Consider the following 18768-nt stretch of genomic DNA (forward strand, 5'->3'; position numbering starts at 1 on the left):
ATGTGAAAATGTGTCATGGTTCAAACAAAGGAGATTTCTGGAGATCTCTGAAAAACAATTGTTAGTGCTCACCAGGCTGAAAAAGGCAACAAAATTATTCCCGAAGAATTTGGACTCATCAGTCCATTATTAGGTAGATTGAATATAAGTAGAAGTAATTTACACTTCATTACTCTTCTCAAGACTGGACAAACAATGAAGATCACACCAATAGCAAAGTGTGTAATAGACTGGTAGGCTTCAAAGAAACCCAGAGTGACATCTAAACAATTAAATTCCTCCCTTGCATTGGTGAACATGAGAATACTAAACAATAGTGTACATAGCGGGATTGTAAGGACAAAGCTACTAGTCTCTAAAAAGAACATTGCTGCCCATCTAAAATTTGTGAAAGGAGACATTGATAATCACCATGACATCTTAGCTGCACGATGTTCAATAGTTTCTTTGGGGCTGATTATTTATTTATTTTCTTTTAATTATTTTTGTTTTTCTTCAGTGTTACTCTGTTCAGAGTCTTTTTGAAACTGAGCAACCACAATTTTAAATTGGAGAATTAAATAAATTAGATAAATGTATGCTTATTCATCTTTTGCATCTTAACTAAATATTGTAGGTCATATGGTTCTTATTAGTTCCCCACTGACTTTGAAAAAGTTTCAATGGGATTTAGTTATAATTAAAAGGTATGTATGTATGTATGTATGTATGTATGTATGTATGTATGTATGTATGTATTTTTGACCAAGGTGTGCTCTGGAATGCTGCATTTGCATTTATGTTATATGCCCAGCATTGTAAATTAATATTAAATCTCTTTCCTATGTAGGGAACAAGTGTCCTTTCACCATTTCTTCATATTGGAACTGTCATTACATTAGCTGCCATGATCTACAAGAAATCTGCTGTGGAACTTTTTGAAAAACATCCTTGCCTCTATATACTGACTTTTGGGTTTGTTTCTGCTAAGATAACTAACAAACTAGTGGTAAGTATTTCTTTGTGCTTTTAACTCATTTTCTATGAAATGCTGTATTATTACAAGTTTATTCTTTTTTTTCTCCCAGTCCACAATTATTAGTGTATGTGGTGACACTTCAACAGGGTTTATCTTATGACTGGATTAGTCCTTAAAGAGAAACATTTATTAAATGTACTATATGTAGTTCCTTCCACCATAGACATTATTCATTCTGATTATAAATAACAAATGCTTGTTTTTTCTCTGTAGGTTGCTCATATGACCAAAAGTGAGATGCACCTTCACGACACAGCATTCATAGGTCCAGCACTTTTGTTCTTGGATCAATATTTTAATAGCTTTATTGACGAATACATTGTACTATGGATTGCCTTGGTAAGTGGCAAGTTCATTTTTAAGATACATGTATACATCCTTGATTTTCTATTGACAATGTTGGATTCATAATTATTACTATATTATTTATAAATTTGCATGCCACCCATTCTCAACAACTCTGGACAGTTCACAACAGCAACAAAAAAATATAATAAAATCAATAATACATAAAAAATAAAGATAAATGATGGCAAGCTCAATAAAGTGAAGTGAAAACCAGGTCTTCATGATTCTTCTAAACAACAGCAAGGTGGGAGCCATCTGGATCTTAAGGGCAACTCTATTCTTAAAGGCAGGTAGTGCTACAGAGAAGCCATGCTTCTGTAGTACTGAGGTGACATTGTTAAATTGAAGGAAACCAGAATGCAGCAACCCTGCAGATGTTAGGGAGACAGCCAAACCCTCTAATACCGGGGTCTTTTGCCATGTAGAGCTTTAAAGAAGCATTCATAACCTTGAATCACACCCAGAAACAAACCAGTATAATTTTCCACATCTCTGGAGCATGCCTACAGATAATCACCCTCAGCAGAAAACGACAAGTAACTTAATGTTTTAGATTGCACAATAAAGTAATGTCATCTGTAGCTTGAGAAAGGAGAATTTTTACAATAGAAACATGTTATTTATAGTCTTCTGAACTTAGAGTCTGAGAAAGTTATACTGAGAAATCACAGCTAAGTATCATAGACCAGGTATCAATCGTTCCCCTTTGGCTATGTGCATTGGAACAATAATCCATAATGTTCATCTTTTTAAAAGTAAGCCAGTTTTTCTAAAGAAATATAACATTTTGCAGTTCCCTTCAAATCCTCAATAAAATATTGTCATTTGAAGAAAATATAATTAATTTTAGACATGTTATCAATTAGGTTTTTAAAATGCTCTTTCCTTGTTTTAGTTTTTAATGATTTTTTAAATTCTTCATTTTTTATTCTTTAAGATCATGTTGATTTACAGAGTTGGAAGAGACCTTGTAGGTCGTCTAGTCCAACCCCCGCCCAAACCCTACACCATCTCTGACAATATTATGTAATTGATATTAAAGTGTTAAAAATTACTGATATTTCAATCACTGATACTATTTGAGTTTTCATGTCACACATTTCACTTACTGCATAGTTAACTTAGCCTTTCTCCAAAGTGCTCAGGACAATAGTTGCCATATTTTATCCATGTTATAACCATATCACGAAAGATTTATTTGAATGATAAGGGATTTCAACATAGGCTTGCGGTTCTGTCTTGTGAAACTATACAGCTTTCATAGACCCGTGCCCATGATTAAGAAAAGGTTGGTGTTTTTGTATTGATGATGGAATCCTCTAGCCTAGAATATTAAAAGAATCCCATATCTCCAGTAGAGAAAGTCAAGTCATAAACCCTAAGATCTCCACAGTTGCATTGGAGCAAGAATGTTGGGGACTTTCTCCTTTTAGGAAAATATAAGGCAGGTGAGATTGGGCAGCGTAATCTCGCAAGCATTTCAATTGCAAAAGGGCAAACTAAACTGGCTCACTCCTACCAAGTGAGACTTTATTTTATTTTGCATGAAATGACATCATGGTAGTACATCCTTTAGGAACATGCCTGCCCTGTCCTCTAGCTTAGGCTGCTGGGGTACTGGATCTTTCCCAGCTCCAACTTCTGCTTTAAAATGCAGGTAAAAAATGTTTCTTTGGTCAGGACAAGATAAAATCTTATTGAAGAGTGTATCCTCATGTTTAAAATGATGGGTTCAAAACACAAAAGTATAAATTGTGCGTAAGTTTTTATGTCCAAATCTCACACGTTCTTATATTGTCCTTTCAGATTTTTTCTCTTTTTGATTTACTCCGATACTGTGTCAGTGTCTGCAATCAAATTGCTTCCCATCTTCACATCAGTGTCTTTAAGATCAAGACCTACAGTACGTATTCAAATCATCACTAGGTTATTGCAATAACTAGTAGCTGTTTTCTACAAGAGAGAATGCGGTTCTATTGAGGAGCCTACAGAAACTGCAGCAGATAGGAACAAATCTAATTTATAATAATGTTGTATAACTAATTTTGTTACTGATGACACTCCCTAGTTAGACAGTCCTCCAACAAAAGGAGAATCCCAAGTATTCTCCAAATGTCTATATTACCAGGTCCATGGGTGTGTTACCTAGAGAAGCATGCAGAGAATAAGGCTTTGTCATTGTAATTACCGGTACCTTGACCTCAGATAAATGGATTCCCAACAACAGGAATTTCTAATACAGTGTATTTACAAGCTATAAGCCTATTTGCTTTTAATTTAATTATCCTTTAAAGTGCTCATTTAATACTGTCCCAAAAGTATAATTATTAATTGCCTTGAGAAACTCTGGCATCTCACTACCTTTGGTGGCTGGAATACTTTGGACTTGAGCCTAGATTCATCACCAGTTGCTGATAACTGTGGTTAGTTTTTAAGAAAACAGATACTTCATGTTATTTGCATTGTCTCTGGAAGCTAGCATCTTGAAATGCTATCTTTGGAAGCAATCCACTGTGGCTGATCATTTTGTCATTGCACATTGTACACAGCCACTGTGCTTGATAAATTACATCTTTTGTCTTTAAAAAATTCTAACCCTAGTCCCCTAAAATGTGGGATGATTGTCAGCATGCAGTATAGTGTGTTATCTGTCAATTTATTTTTTAAAATAAACACTTTAAAATAAATTTTCAGGTTTTTTTCAGTGGAAAGTCTATACAAAATTTGCAGTTACTTTTTGTATAAAATTTATGCAAAATATTTCTGTTTAATAAATGAAAATTCTCATAACTATAATAATCCTTGTGCTCTTATGTTTTGATCAATCAGCAAAATATTAATTTGAACTGTTAAAAGTATATTTGTGCAGTTGAACTATATTAGCAGTAAGTAATCAAAACCCCAGACCCAAAGCAAATAAGGATCATTGCAGTGTTTCTTACATAAATAGTACATACACTATGGGACCCCACCAAAATAAGTCACCCTGCAAGCAAAAGTGATGCACTGATAATTATACATTTCAGGAAAGGGAAACAATGATGCAGGCATATATATTCATAAGTAATAGATGATACACTATCCTACATATTTGTAAGTATTTGATCTGGGGTTACTTCCTGCCCTTATGCTGTCTGCTATCTTCAAAAGAGAACACTTGTCTTAGTGGGAAGAAACAATTCAAAATGAGCACCAAATCCCAAGAGGAAGAGATTTTTCATCTTGAGAACATATTTATATTTTATTTTATTTTCTACTGAAATAATTGCAACAGTGTAGTATTTTTATTAGGCATGGCTCAGTGGTGGGATCCAAAAAAATTTACTACTGGTTCTGTGAGCATGGCTTGTTGGGTATGACGTGGCTTGGTGGGTGTGGCAGGAGGATACTACAAAATCTCCATTTCCTCCAGATCAGCTGGGAGGCAGAGAATAGATGGGAGTGGGGCTAGTCAGAGGTGATATTTACTGGTTCTCCGAACTACTCAAAATGTCCGCTACCGGTTCTCCAGAACTGGTCAGATCCTGCTGAATACCACCTCTGCCATAGCTAGAATGAAGTATATGAAGTGTCTGACTCAAGAAATCAACTTGTTTTTACTCTCTATTATGTAACATTGAGTCAAATGTAACCAAGGAAGAAATTAGTAAAAATTATATCTCTGAAAAATAATGTATACCAGATACCAGATAACAAATACCAAGTTTCATGCTCCAATATTACTGGAAGTTTATAATGATACCTTTCTACATAACATTTCTCTAGCCATACTCTCAAGTTTAAAAGATTTTGAAGGCTCTTTAAACATTTGCTATCTTGGACAAGCCAACAAACATTGATGCAAAAATATTGACAGTGACTAGCATATAGGTTATACACACTGTTTCTCAGATTTTTCAATTTATAGAGTCTAGTTTTAAAAAAAGGTTGCCATGCATTTGATACTAAATTGCTGACATTCTTGATATGTATTCACAAAAAATGAATTGAATTAAATTAGCGGTGGTTTTGCCCTCAATAGTATACGTCTACATACACTTCTGGGGCAATTTAATTCTTTCTTGTATTCCATGATAATTTTTAGGTGGCTATTTTTTGCAATTTGTTTGTATGAGTAGACTTATCTAACCCATATACCGTATTTGAACCAGTCCTCTTTTCTTTTATATTAGCCAGCTATAATCTTTTACACTCATTCATTGGTTTTCTTAATGTCCAATAATCTGTAATGTATTCTCTTTATTTCTTTCCATCCATTCATGTGGCCTAGTGGAATATCCCTCCCCCCCCCCAAAAAAAAATCTATTGTTGATCTTCACAATCTTTCTTCTGAAGATCGTGTATCAGGATGTCTCATGGATGCACTTTACCTCGTTTTTAAATTTGATGTTGAATCATTGGCTTATTTTATTAAACAAACCAAGAATATTTCAACATACAGTAACAGCTAGAAATGAACACAAATCTTTATTATACCCTAATAATATAGGTACATTTATATCCATTTTAGGATAAGAAGCACTATGTAGCATGCAGAAAAGGCGTAAGAAATAGTCAACAAAATGTAAAGACACAAAATAAGGAAATATAAATATGAATAAGATTCTTAACAATTTATTTTGGTTCATTTGTAATTGAAACTAAAAAAATGGATATATTGCACCCATAACTGAATGTTTCCTTTGAATAACTATTGCCAGATATTTAAAATAATTCAAAGGACAGTTAAAAACTCCAATTAAGTTTTGAAAACATTGAGTTGTTCCAAGAGAAATTAGAATTGTCTAAATTTGCAAACAGCAGTACAGTAAAACTTTTAAAATATCACCATATCTGCACTTCATCTGATTAAGTAGTCTGGATGATATACATATGTTTACATTGTTTACATCAGTGTTTTTCAACCTTTTTTGTGCAAAGGCACACTTTTTTCATGAAAAAAATCACGAGGCACACCACCATTAGAAAATGTTTAAAAAAATTAACTCTGTGCCTATATTGACTATATATAAAGTAATTTTCCCACGGCACACCTTACATTATGTCACGGCACACTAGTGTGCCGCGGCACAGTGGTTGAAAAACACTGGTTTACATCATATGCATCTTTTGTGTAATGATGTAATCATGCCAATGGTATAATCAGATCATTATTCAAATGAAATAAAATGACATAAATTGAAGCAGGTTACAAATTCAGATTTAACAAACATTTAGGAATAATAGATTCATCTCCCAAATAGTCTTTTGAATTGAAATTTTATTGTGTATTCAATTAAATCTTGGAATTTTGACATGAGACATTAGCAACATCTAAATTTGTAAGTTATTGTCAGTACTGGGATGTGTTTCAAATAATTCCAAGTCAATCATATTCTTTAACAGTTAAGAATACTGTATAATAAAGCTGGATAGCATTTTTTTTAAAAACCCTGTAACGAAGAATTGGAGTATCACATATTAACAAAGCAATAGTTGAGGGTCAAAAATATTGTCTATTTCTCATCTTAGGATCAGACTAATTCAACAAGCACTATGTGTGCTTTAGTGTACAACAAAGAGAAGGGATTAAAACAGTTGGCCTGAGGAAAAATTTATTTATATGATAAGATGTCCACCACTGCTTTGTTTTCATTTCCTTAAGTGAATTAATAAATATTACAAAATATTACAAAGATCACAGTGTTTAAAGATGTAAATATGACTCTGAATTATATACAAAAACTTTGAATCACTCTGGATTTATGGATTTAATAAGCATGGAAAGGACAGCCAGCCAAAAGATTATGCTTCAATATTGTATTGGAAAGATGGTGAGACCCCAAGATTTAAAGTCTGGGACTGTCAATATAATATGCTTTCCTATTTAATAATTCATCCTCTATCAATGCAGTGGGAAAGACTGATTATACTGTTCTGTGCAGTCATTTTAATGGCATGTTTGTGGCGACAAAGAGATATGATTAGATAATTATGGTTTTTTTCACAGCTTGTGTTTTTTTTTAATCTTAAAAAAATATTTGGGTGAAGAGAACGTCCCCCTCTGAGTTGTACTTTAAATTGTCCTTTGCAGATCGCACAGTTTTTCTCCTGCCTATAAAAGAATTTGGATATAATTTCTTATATAATTGTGAATAGAGCATTGTCCTTCTTGGAAGCTCTAACATAGTTCATTAGCTAAAGAACCTGAGCATTTTATAAAAGACATTGCAATAGCATATTGAGCTAATTTTCCTGTAACTTTATATAAGCTTGATAGCTTGTCCTGTCAGAGGACTTGACTTGTACTCTCTCATTAAATTAACGTATTAAAAACTTCCTAAAAAGTACATTTTGTTAAATTTGACATGACATTCGACTTTCTATATACCACATTTGTTTTACTCAAATGTCTACAGCTCCTGACATAACTCCTACATATCAGATTTATATTCTTATATTGGAACCATACTACTCAGTGTCCATACTAGTATTTGTAATATATAAAGAAGAACTTAAGGTAAACTAAGGCAACCTAACACCATTCAACTGTGTTAGATTTCAGTTCTTATCATCTGTAGCTAATCTAGCTAACCATCAGATTGTTGAAGTCTCAAAAAATGAACACTGGATGTAGGAAATTGTTGATTTTTTTCTAGCTAAATTACAGCTTTGATTAGTATTTTCCAAATTAGCACAGGAACTTCACCAAGATTTAAGCCCCTAAGAATTTCATTGTAAATAGGAACAAATATGTATGATTAACTTTTCACTAGCAGTTACTTGTTATAACTGTGACACCACAATACCTCTTACAATGCTAGGAACAGCAACAGTCCCTCAAAGATAGCATCCTCAGATTTGCTTGTTCTCCTGAATCCCCAACGTTCAGTGCAAGAATGTGTGTCTCCCAATTCATTGATGTTTTATAGTGGTGGAATGGGGTGGACAACTTCCTTTACAAAGCTGACATGGTCACTAGGAATGTATTTGCTTTTATGTTTCTTTATTCCTATGTTCTTCAAGTCATTCTTTAATCCAATATTAGGGTTCTACTTCCCTCCTGTAAAATTTTTAATTGGGAAAATTTCATGTGATACCGGGACAAGCATTCCTGCTTAAAACATAGCAAAGTATAGAATGTATATAGAAATCTAACATACATTTTATAATCCCATCAATTACAACATTCAATATAAGATTTTTGGCCTGGAAACCAGTTTCATGAGAATAAAAATGTTTCCAAAGAATGTAATTGTCTCACTATTTCCATTACATTCTCTGCCTTATGCGTTATTTACTGCATCTGGCAAAATTTCCAAAAAATGTAGAATCCGATTATCAAAATAGGATTGTTTGATAATAGTTTTTATGCTGCTATATTCTTTCTCTGGAACTGCAGCTTTGATTGTCAGTTGGACTACAAAATTTCAGGCACGTAAAGAACAGCGTGTAATGCCAGCCACAAGAAAAAATAAAATGTAGAAAACAGTACCCAAGGTTCCCCATGGCTTTTCATGGTTCACATAGAAAGTACAGGTACTATCAGGACAGCTAACAACGGTATCTTTCACCTATGGACCTAATCCAGGTAGATGATCAGTTGCAGGCCTGCCTATCTCCAAACTTCTCTTATGAAAGCAAAGATTCAGGAGAGTCTCCTGTTCTTCTTTTCTTCTTGATATTCATTTAATTTCTGCTGAAAATATGCTGCAGTTAAAACAAAAGGTGAATTAGTTATTATGTTTGGAACATGTAAACATCCCTTACAATAATCTCCACACACGACTTTGGGTCAATATTCATTTGATAAAAAATATGACTTCTGTAACAATTAGGAAGCAATGGCCATGTGAGTCCCTGCAGTAAGAACAATAAGATAGGAATAAGTCTACAAAACATAGCAGGGAGGAGGTGGAAGGGATCTCCTCATCCCACACTTGGCATATTTAGTTTTGCTCACATATCAAACCTTTGCCATTTGCTACATCTTCCCGTATACCTGAAGCATTCAAAGCAGCATCTCAAATGATGTCAGGGTAGCATATGGTGGAAGATTACAGTATATCCTCAGCAAAAACAAAAAAACCTAACGATCTATTTACCTTTAGAAGTTGGATTAGGGCATGACTGCTATTCTCAATCTATTCCAGTGGTTCTCAACCTTCCTAATGCCGCGACCCTTTAATACAGTTCCTAATGTTGGTGACCCCCAACCATAAAATTATTTTCGTTGCTACTCTATAACTGTAATTTTGCTGCTGTTACGAATTGTAATGTAAATATCTGATATGTAGGATGTATTTTTATTGTTATAAATTGAACATAATTAAAGCATAGTGATTAATTACAAAAATATGTAATTATATATTGTGAAATATTTATTTCTAATTACAAATAAATGAAATTTTGTCTGGGAAATTTAAGAGCAGGCTCCCGGCTCTAAGTGAAAAGAGTGCCTTTCTTTTAAAAAGAAAAAGTAAAGAAAAACCAAAACAGCCACCAATTCTTTCTTCCTCCCTCCCTCCCTCCCTCCCTCCCTCTCTCTGTATGGCTCTTTGTCTCTCTCCTCCCTCCCTCTCTGTAATTATCTCTCTGTCTCTCTCTCCTCCTTCCCCCATCTCTGTCTATCTGTGTGTCTCTGTCTCTCTCCTCCCTTCCTCTCTCTCTGTGCTTCTCTCTGTCTGTCTGTCTCTCTCTCACACACACACATACACACACACACACACTGTGGTCACTCGCCTCCTGTTCTTCGGCTGCTGCACAAGCCCACGTGGTGTGCGCTGCCCTCTTCTCTCTTGACAGTTGCCTTGTTTCCAATGGAGGTGGTGGGGAATGCATGCGTTTTCCTCCCTCTGCATGGGTTTCCTACCCCCTATTGGTCCTGTTGTTGCTGGAGCCGCTTTTGCTGAATCCGGTGTGGCGGTGGGACTCGTGCCATCGCTGAGAGCTTCGCTGGCAGCCGCTTCTTGCCATTGCCGCCATGCCAGATTCAGCAAAAGCAGCTCCAACAGCAACGGGACATGCTTGGGGAAAGGAGAGCCGGAACTGACTGCCCGGGATTGTGTTTCTGCCACAGCTGTGAAAATGTCTGTTTTCCAGCCGCAGGAGGGAAGGAAAGAAGCCAGTCTTTGGAAAGAGCCTCCCTTCCCCTCCAGAGAGCCCATGCCGAAAGACAGGAGGGTGTGGGCTGGTTTGAATGCGGGTAAGCAGGCGGTTTGGGGCCAGCACCTTCTTCGCTCATTCGGGCAGACAGAGAAAGAAAGGAGGCTTGTGAAAAGGAGCACCTTCGCCCTCGACTATTGCATGTCTCCTTTATCCACCCACCCGAACTAGCAAAGAAGACAGGCCACTATACCGCCCGCTCGCATTCAAATCAGAGAAGAGGGAGCAGCCCACTCCTGGGCTGTCTGTCTCACTCACTCACTTAATCACTCACTCTTAAAAGTACCTGGCAGTACTCTCGGAGGGCTTCGGAGAGCTTTGGAGGACAGCTTCTGCAGAAGCCCCAGCGAGTGAGAACAAGTTTCCACCATTACAAAGTCTCCGAGGTTGTAATTGTATGGGGTGTGCGTACGCACCTATGTTTTCCACGGCGTGGAGCCGTGGCAACCCTCTGCATTGCCGGCAATGACTCTAGAGCCCATCTGTGGGGGATTGTGAGGAACGCGAGGGGGAGTCTAAAGTTTAGAGTTCCATTGGTCTTAGCGACCCCTGTGAAAAGATCATTCAACCCCCAAAGGGGTCGCAACCCACAGGTTGACAACCACTGGTCTATTCTGTGAGAAGTTTCTGCTAGCTGAGGAATTGTGGTCAGAATGTTAATGTCAAGGAAAAAAAGACATGGCCACAAGGGCCTAGGAATTTACCTTCTATGCACTTCTTGCTTTTTTCTGCTTCTTGAATAAATAATGAGAACATTTGAGTCTTAACAAATTTTTTCACAAATCTGCGGTTGGTCTTGGAGGTGATAGCCTTGCAAAATGATTGTTCTTGAAAGCTGCCTGTGCCATTTCTGCTCCATTTGATATATGCTGGATAGTGACCAATCATCCTCACAAAGAATTTTATAAAGGTGTCCGAAACATGTGTATTGAATTCCTCAGATGCTTGAAAAAGAAGAGGAGAGAGAGAGCATGTCAACATAAATATTTTCCCTATCTTAAAACTTGAAATGCTACCTCAGAAAATTCTACAAATCACATTGACTGGAACAGCTATCATATGGAAGCCAATTTAGAATGCCCTCATCAAATTGTGTACAGTGCCTCAAATGAAGATTTGAGATGCTTCCAGAATTGTGAAACTAGTCACCCTTTCCTTTTCAATCAGATATACAGTCTTAAAATTTTAATCAGCACATTACATCCATTCATTAATAACAATCTAGTGATGCTAAAGTGCCTCAGAGTGCCAGGATAGCTACTGGGAATAATGGAATGTTCCTGGTCGTAAGGATTGAAGGGCCTGGATTTTGGAATGGGGCTGCCATTGAGGGAATAGAGGCAGGCCAAAGCATTATAGTGGTGATAGGTATTGGAAGATCTGCTAGGAGATAGGGAACAGGTCATTCTCAGATTAAAAAGCTACGAAAATACGAATAAGCACATGGCTGCAAAAGATTTTGCTACTTTGCTTATAATGTAGAAAAAACTATCTTAAAAAAATTAAAAGCCTTCCAATTTTATTAACCCCAGCCATGAAACTCTACAAATTCAGTCTTTCTGCCATGATATTTTAAGAAAGATATTGCAACAAATCTTCCTGAAAACATCATGAGATACTGATTCTATAACCAAGGCTTAATTTTAAACTACAAATCAAATCATCATCATGTAGTTCTTGTAGCTAATAATTATTAAACAAAAAGCTATTCTCATGATTTAATCTCTATGAATTGTACACTTTACGTAGGGTAAATCGGTGATATCTTTATCATTCTCCTTGTCTTAATGTCACCAAGTAAATGGCATATATGCAGCAGAAGAGTTGTATTCTATACTATAGGTTACAAGTCACTTGTCCTGGATGGATTAGACTCGAGATGTTTTCAGAAATAAAGCTGAGTGATTAGAAAATGAATTTGAAAAACCAATATCACAAATACATTCTATTTCATGTCTGAATTTTTCTTCACTGAATGCCTCGTTTATTGTGTTACTCAAAAGTTCTTGGGACTATAAAACACAGGGAAATGGCATGAACATTTTACACCACCCTTTTATTTAGTGTCAGCCTCCAGGCAGCTGGCTAAAACTGAAAACTAGGGTTTCCTAGAGTTTCCTTTTAATAAAATTTATTGGAAAGGAATGAAATACACTGACAGAAATCTGAACGGTGGTATTGTTTTCATGTCAGACTCATTTTTTTTTCCTTAGCTTGTTAATGTGGAGGCTTTTCCAGTTGTTGATTTTTTTACTAATGGTCTGTCTATGAACATGCAAGAGAATACTACAATTGTCCCGCTGATAGCTGAGAAATGTGTGGGTGAGTCAGGATGTGAAGTTTGCTTTAGATGGTGTACCAGGCAGAATACAGGTTAATTTGTTTACTGAATTCCACAGTGACATGATTGGGCATATAATTTGGCCTTTCTGCTCAACTGCAGTTTTAGGCTGTACCTGTCAATCAGCTCTCTGCACAATGTCTTTGCTTGATGTAAACAATTTTATGTGATATACATGCAAATAATTCCCTTCAAAGTATGCATGACGCAGTACAGGAAGGGCTCATTTGGTATGCATCAAATACTTTTCAACCTCCAAAAATGAAATAGAACAGCGTATGGCAAGCTGCACATACACTCTTCCACCCTACTTTTTAACCTAACCTATTTATTTTGAAAGGCATCCTTAACTTATCAGAAACATACCACATATTTTCAGTTTCATTATTCTACATAAGGAAAGGTTAGCATTACATTATTCTACAGTAACTATATATTTACATATATTACTAAAATAGGATCAAAATATACTTTAAATATTTTTCAACTATCTTAATTCGGAACAATGAACAAGACATTGAATTTGGCATCCACTCCTATGTTTAGCCTACCATTGTTACTTCCAATTCTGAATTTGGTGTTCTGGAACTTGGTCCAAACTTTCACTTCTTTCAGCTTTTGGCAATTGTGAACTAGAGCCAACTGTTGAAACCACTGCTGTTGGAGGCCATATGGTGAATTGTCTACTGCAGCTAAGTTTCAAATTCTATTTGCCAATTTAAGATTTCTCTGACCTAAATCTGAGATTCTATAGTTGTCTCTCAGAGGTCGTCTGTCAATATTTATTTTCTTTTGAATTCTCAACATAATGCAATTGTTGCTCTAGTTATGGTTTTATTATTTTTGTTGAGTGACAACTTTTTGCTATTTTCACAAGTACACAGTCTCGTGCTTTAAAGTCTGTTAAAATAACTTAGCTGATGATCTTAACATTTTTTCTGCTCTTCTGTAACCGGAATAGATCCTGAAGAATCTTAGGTTGAAGAGTTATATGAGCAGTCAAGGGGATTGTCCTCAATATGTGGCCTATGAAAAACTTCACCAGGGAGCAGGCCAATCAATACTCTATTCCAAACTTCCATTAAAACTTAACAAACTTTCTTATCTGTTCCTTACAGTTTTATAAAATACTATTCATTTATTTATTGTTCAATTGCTTACTATTTATTGTCCAGTCCCCCATTCAATTTGGCTGGACTGTGTTAATATTGTTCCAAGACCTTTTAAAATTATACTATTTTTCTACTGGCAAAATGAAATATCTGTACATATAGCATCATGTAGAATATATAACCAGAAAATATATCTGTAATATAGTACCCAACCAAGCTGACGTAGCTGACAAATTCTTTTCTGAATTCACTGAAAGCAACTATGTCTACCAAATTAACAAATGCCATCAGCTATTTTACACCATGACACGTCTAGAATGTCATGAGATAACAATGTGTTTTTTGTTTGTTTGTTACTTGCCCCTGCTCTAGACAAAGCTTGCACTGTTCAGCACAATTGCTACATAGTGCGTCATCCTTGATAAATGCAAAGTTTCTGAATTACTGACACATAATGCACCTCTTGATGTAATTTATGAAAGCAACTAAGCATTTATGGTTTCATATTACTATGGACAATAATCTTACTCCCAGCCATCACAAGATACCTTACACAGAAATTAAATCTTTCATAGACCAATGTAATTGTTGCAAAACAGATTCTAGTTACTTTAAACATCTCTAAGCTATTCTGATGGTACTACCTGAATAAAAGCCTGTCATTCCAAATATTGATTTGGGTAATGAATTCAACTAATCTACCCTTACATTTTGATGGAGAACTGAAAGACTAAATAAATTTCTCAAAAGAGAGGAATACAAAGTGAGGTCAATATTTTGTTTTGAACATGGAACAAGCCTCTACCTTCCCAAGGATCTGCAAAACCATTTTAGGTCAGCCTATATTTGTATTCTAAATTTGTATTATAATACAGATTTGTATTCTTGACAGAATACAAATCAGGAACATTGATGATATATTTTAGATCCAATGGCAATTTTTTTCTAAGCCTAGCCATACTTTATTCTGCTTCAGTAAAAGTTCATGATGGAATTTTTTTTTAAAGAAAGCAAGCGGCTAATCATTCTTAGATGTGGTTGACTTCATAACTGATTTTCTAAGATCATAAAATTTTACTATATACAATATTGTTTTTATATCTTGCAATGCCCTACCCTAATCTACAAATCATTGCCATATGGTATTATTACATGGCAGTTATCTCAATAGCGTTGTTATTTCTGCTTCATTGGAAATATACTGTGCAAGAAATCTGAGCATCCCACTAATGGCTTATTAGTTCAACCTTAAGTTTTTAATTACTTCTGATGAAATGCTCATGTATCTCATTCCCGAGACTGGATATTATTTAAGTTAAATTTATCACTCTCCTACTGGGTTCTTTCCATCGCTACCTTCAATATGTCATGATCTTCTCACATGGAGAAAGCTATAATCATAATATCTAACATAAAATGAGCATCAGCTATATCATCAAACATGTCATTATTTTTCTCCTGAAACATTTCAGTGGTACAGTAAAAGAAAGACTAAAATATTTACCTTATTACTTTAGTGAAATATTATATATGTATTTATAGTGCTTACAGTGCTACAACTGATTCCACATAGAATTTGTGAAGTTTACAAGTATAACATCCATCACCTAAAACAAACAAAAAAATCAACATACCCTAATACTCAATACTCTAATGCTATCTAAACCCTCAATAAAATTCACAGGATTACCCCTTAAATGCTCTGCAGAAAAGTCTATTTTGATTGTCTTCCTCAATACATAGAGACAGTTCTGTCTCTGAGAAAAAAGTGATTTTACTACTGCTCACATAATCACTATTATTGTAATGCAAGAGGTGGCTCTGTCAACATTACTTTGAAATAAATGGCCTGGATAGACTAGTTCTATCTGAATCTGGTAGCCCAGAAAGTACCTGTCAAGCATAAATGAACATGATGTAGATGATTAATCTAAAGTAATGTGCCAGTCCTTATCTTTTTTAATCTAGAATAATAACTATACTTTTGACTTTGACCTCCAACAATGCAGGAACTGCAAAAAACACTGCCCTGCTATACCTTCAATAAGATATCTCAGAACAAACTCTGAGTGATGACTTTTCTTCAGTGATAACAATTAACCCAATGGATAGGTCTATTTACTTTAACCACAACACTATCTTTTTCTAACTGTTGTATCTTGCAATTTCTCTGCACAACCAAAGGTGTGCTTTAGGCCACTGTTTAGTTAACAATGTTTTAGTTTCCAGTATTCAAATTCTACATACTAACCAGTAGTAAAATTCATTTTTTTTTCCACTACTGATTCTGTGGGCATTGCTTGGTGGGTGTGGTGTGGCTTGGTGGGCGTGGCTTGGTGGACGTGGCAAGGGAAGGATACTGCAAAACCTCCATTCCCACCCCACTCTGGAGCCAAGTACTCAAAATTGCCGCTACCAGTTCTCCAAACTGCACAAAATTGCCGCTACCAGTTCTCCGGAACCTATTGGATTTCACCCCTGATACTAACTGAAAATCATGTTTCCTTCACAGCAATGGACTAGCAGATAATCGGGTAACACAAAAATGAAAATGGTCTTCTGTTTGGTTGTATTTACTCTTAAAACAAGCTTCATCTGTTCATTATCTACTACTGATTGAGGCCAACATTTTAATTATTCAAGGACAACATTTTTGTTAGGATTATAACAAGATTTAAATAAAGCTAGGAAGCTGTTATTTTAAAAATAACAGTCTGTAATTTCAGTTTATAATTTTCTGCAAGATTTCTTAAGAGAAATAAAGAAGGTATCCATTTACAAATAAGCTACATACTTCTTTTATGCAGCTAGTCTAAATACACTTTCATTTTCTCAGTGCCACATTTTTTTAAAATTTTCCTGAATTTAGGAATCTGCAGCCACTTGTGATAACATAAAAAAAAATTGTCTTATACCAAGGAGATGCTGACTAATCATGCTTCAGAAACCTCTCCTTATTCTTGGCAGAACATCTAAGTGAAACGATATAGGATACTTAAGACAAGTTACATGTATAATGTTCCGCTTCATATGAACTATTTATTCCAAGAGTTATTTTTTACGTTAGCAAACAAAGCACAAATCTCATCATACACACACATTTATTAAAACTCATTGTCTTCTATGCTTCAAGCATCTTCCTCCAACCCGATACCTTCAAATATGTTGTGTTTCTTCCCACAGTTTCCAACCAATAGCCATAGTAGAGGGGAATTAGGGGATCTGAGATCTAATGATGATGAAAGACAGCCGGCTAGGCAAGGCTGGTACAGAGAATGAACTTACTCTGAATGTTGTTGTTCATTGTTGGCAAAGACTGCAACATTTCACTTCTCAACTTGGGTGGCAAAATCTCCTCCTCATCTCCAACCTGTAGAATTATTTAAGAGGGAAGTTACATCAGTAGCCAACTGTTGCAAATTAGCACTTGCAGCATGGTGAAAGATCCATAGTTCCTCACAACACCTGGAGGCCTACTCAAGAAGAAACTGGTCTTACTGTTAACTCACTAAAGCAGGGGTATCAAACTGGCGGCCTGCGGGCTAGATGCATTACATGCAGGCCACACCCACCCCAGCTCCGTGAAGGGAAAAACCATGATATGTCATGTGACAGCAACGTGACATGGCAAGTTTGGCACGCATGCACTAAAGCTATTTTTAGCATGGGTTACAGATAGGCTACCATCTGGATAGTTATCCCTTGATCCTGACAGAGCATCAAGAAGAATTCAGGCAAGTTGGAATTTAGAAGGTGAGGATAAAGAGTTTTCTGAAAATAAAACATTTCATAGGAAATAGGTAATAAGGAAAAGAAGAATCTCTTGTAATCAAGAGATTACAAATCAGGACTAAACCACATTAATTTTGTGGAGGCTTGGTGCTCTCTGAGCTTGATTATCTGCTAGAAGATGATAATTACCTAACTTAATAACATCTTCAAGCACTGATGATATTACCTGTTTGGATAATGAAATCTCGGCAAACAAACAACCAAGCCCAGATGGCATCAAGAAGTTCATAGTTCAACCCTGAACTATAGACATTTTCATCTATTGAATATGCTTCTAGCTTCATTTTAATTACCCTAGGGTACTCCAAAATAATGGTGCCCAAATTTAGTACTAAATCTACAAAATTAATCTGCCCATTTTGTATTTTTAAAAGAACTAGCTCCTAAAAGGGTGACATTTTATCTCAATCAGTTCTAGTAATCTTGCTGTATTTTTGCAAGTTTGCCTTGTAGTTTCAGTGGCTATTATAAATAGAGAGGTGTGTGTGTGTGTGTGTGTGTGTGTGTGTGTGTGTGTGTGTGTGTGTGTGTGTAGGAAGAGGGAGGGAGGGAGAGGGGGCTAAAAAAGTGAATAGAATGGATTTTACACCATTGCCTAGGAGTGCAGATCTAAGTTCCACAAGTGGTTACAATATAGGACTTGGATGGAACTTACCATTTTTAAGAATACTCCTTGGGACAGATCTACAACCAAGACCTAAAAAGGAAGCAGTACTTAGAATTATGTATTTAAACAATTTGTAGGGCCACCCATGTTTATACTGTGTGGCAACAGTAAATCACAAAAACTATATGACAACAACTAAATCATCCTCCCAGAGTGCCCTAATACAGGGATTCTCAACCCCTGGGCTGTGACCTATTACCAGACCATGTCCAGTTCAGACAAGCAGTGAGCCAACACACACATGCACAGCTCAATTTGCACAAGCAGCAGGCTTTTCACACTAGTCTGCTGCTCATGAGTCGAGTTGCTTGCATGGCAGGCCGGCGATTCACTAGAGTGAAAAGCT

At 35.9% G+C, this 18768-nt stretch overlaps 2 protein-coding genes across 5 annotated transcripts in view; one reads left to right on the forward strand and one right to left on the reverse strand.

Moving 5' to 3' along the window:
* Positions 1-18768, forward strand: part of CEPT1 (choline/ethanolamine phosphotransferase 1) — a 51864-nt gene that overhangs the window by 26048 nt on the left and 7048 nt on the right. For 2 of the 4 annotated variants that reach the window (XM_087720231.1, XM_087720233.1), the window contains exons 7-9: positions 830-988; positions 1232-1357; positions 3173-3269. In XM_087720231.1, the coding sequence (XP_087576357.1) occupies positions 830-988; positions 1232-1357; positions 3173-3269 (382 nt within the window). Of the gene's footprint in view, positions 1-829; positions 989-1231; positions 1358-3172; positions 4166-18768 lie in introns of those variants that run through there. The other 2 variants (XM_087720234.1, XM_087720232.1) reach the window with 1 other exon arrangement.
* The window catches only part of DENND2D (DENN domain containing 2D), a 38507-nt gene continuing 25408 nt past the window's right edge, over positions 5670-18768 (reverse strand). Inside the window, exons 9-12 of the mRNA XM_087720230.1 lie at positions 18411-18452; positions 17249-17333; positions 11215-11454; positions 5670-9055 (exon numbers count right to left, since the gene is read on the reverse strand). Of these exons, the coding sequence (XP_087576356.1) occupies positions 8994-9055; positions 11215-11454; positions 17249-17333; positions 18411-18452 (429 nt within the window). The 3' untranslated portion in view covers positions 5670-8993. The remainder of the gene's footprint in view (positions 9056-11214; positions 11455-17248; positions 17334-18410; positions 18453-18768) is intronic.

The sequence above is a fragment of the Thamnophis sirtalis genome, unplaced genomic scaffold (genome assembly GCF_051295495.1).
Source record: "Thamnophis sirtalis isolate CommonGarterSnake01/CBP01778 unplaced genomic scaffold, rThaSir2_p1.2 scaffold_7, whole genome shotgun sequence".
NCBI lineage: Eukaryota > Metazoa > Chordata > Lepidosauria > Squamata > Natricidae > Thamnophis > Thamnophis sirtalis.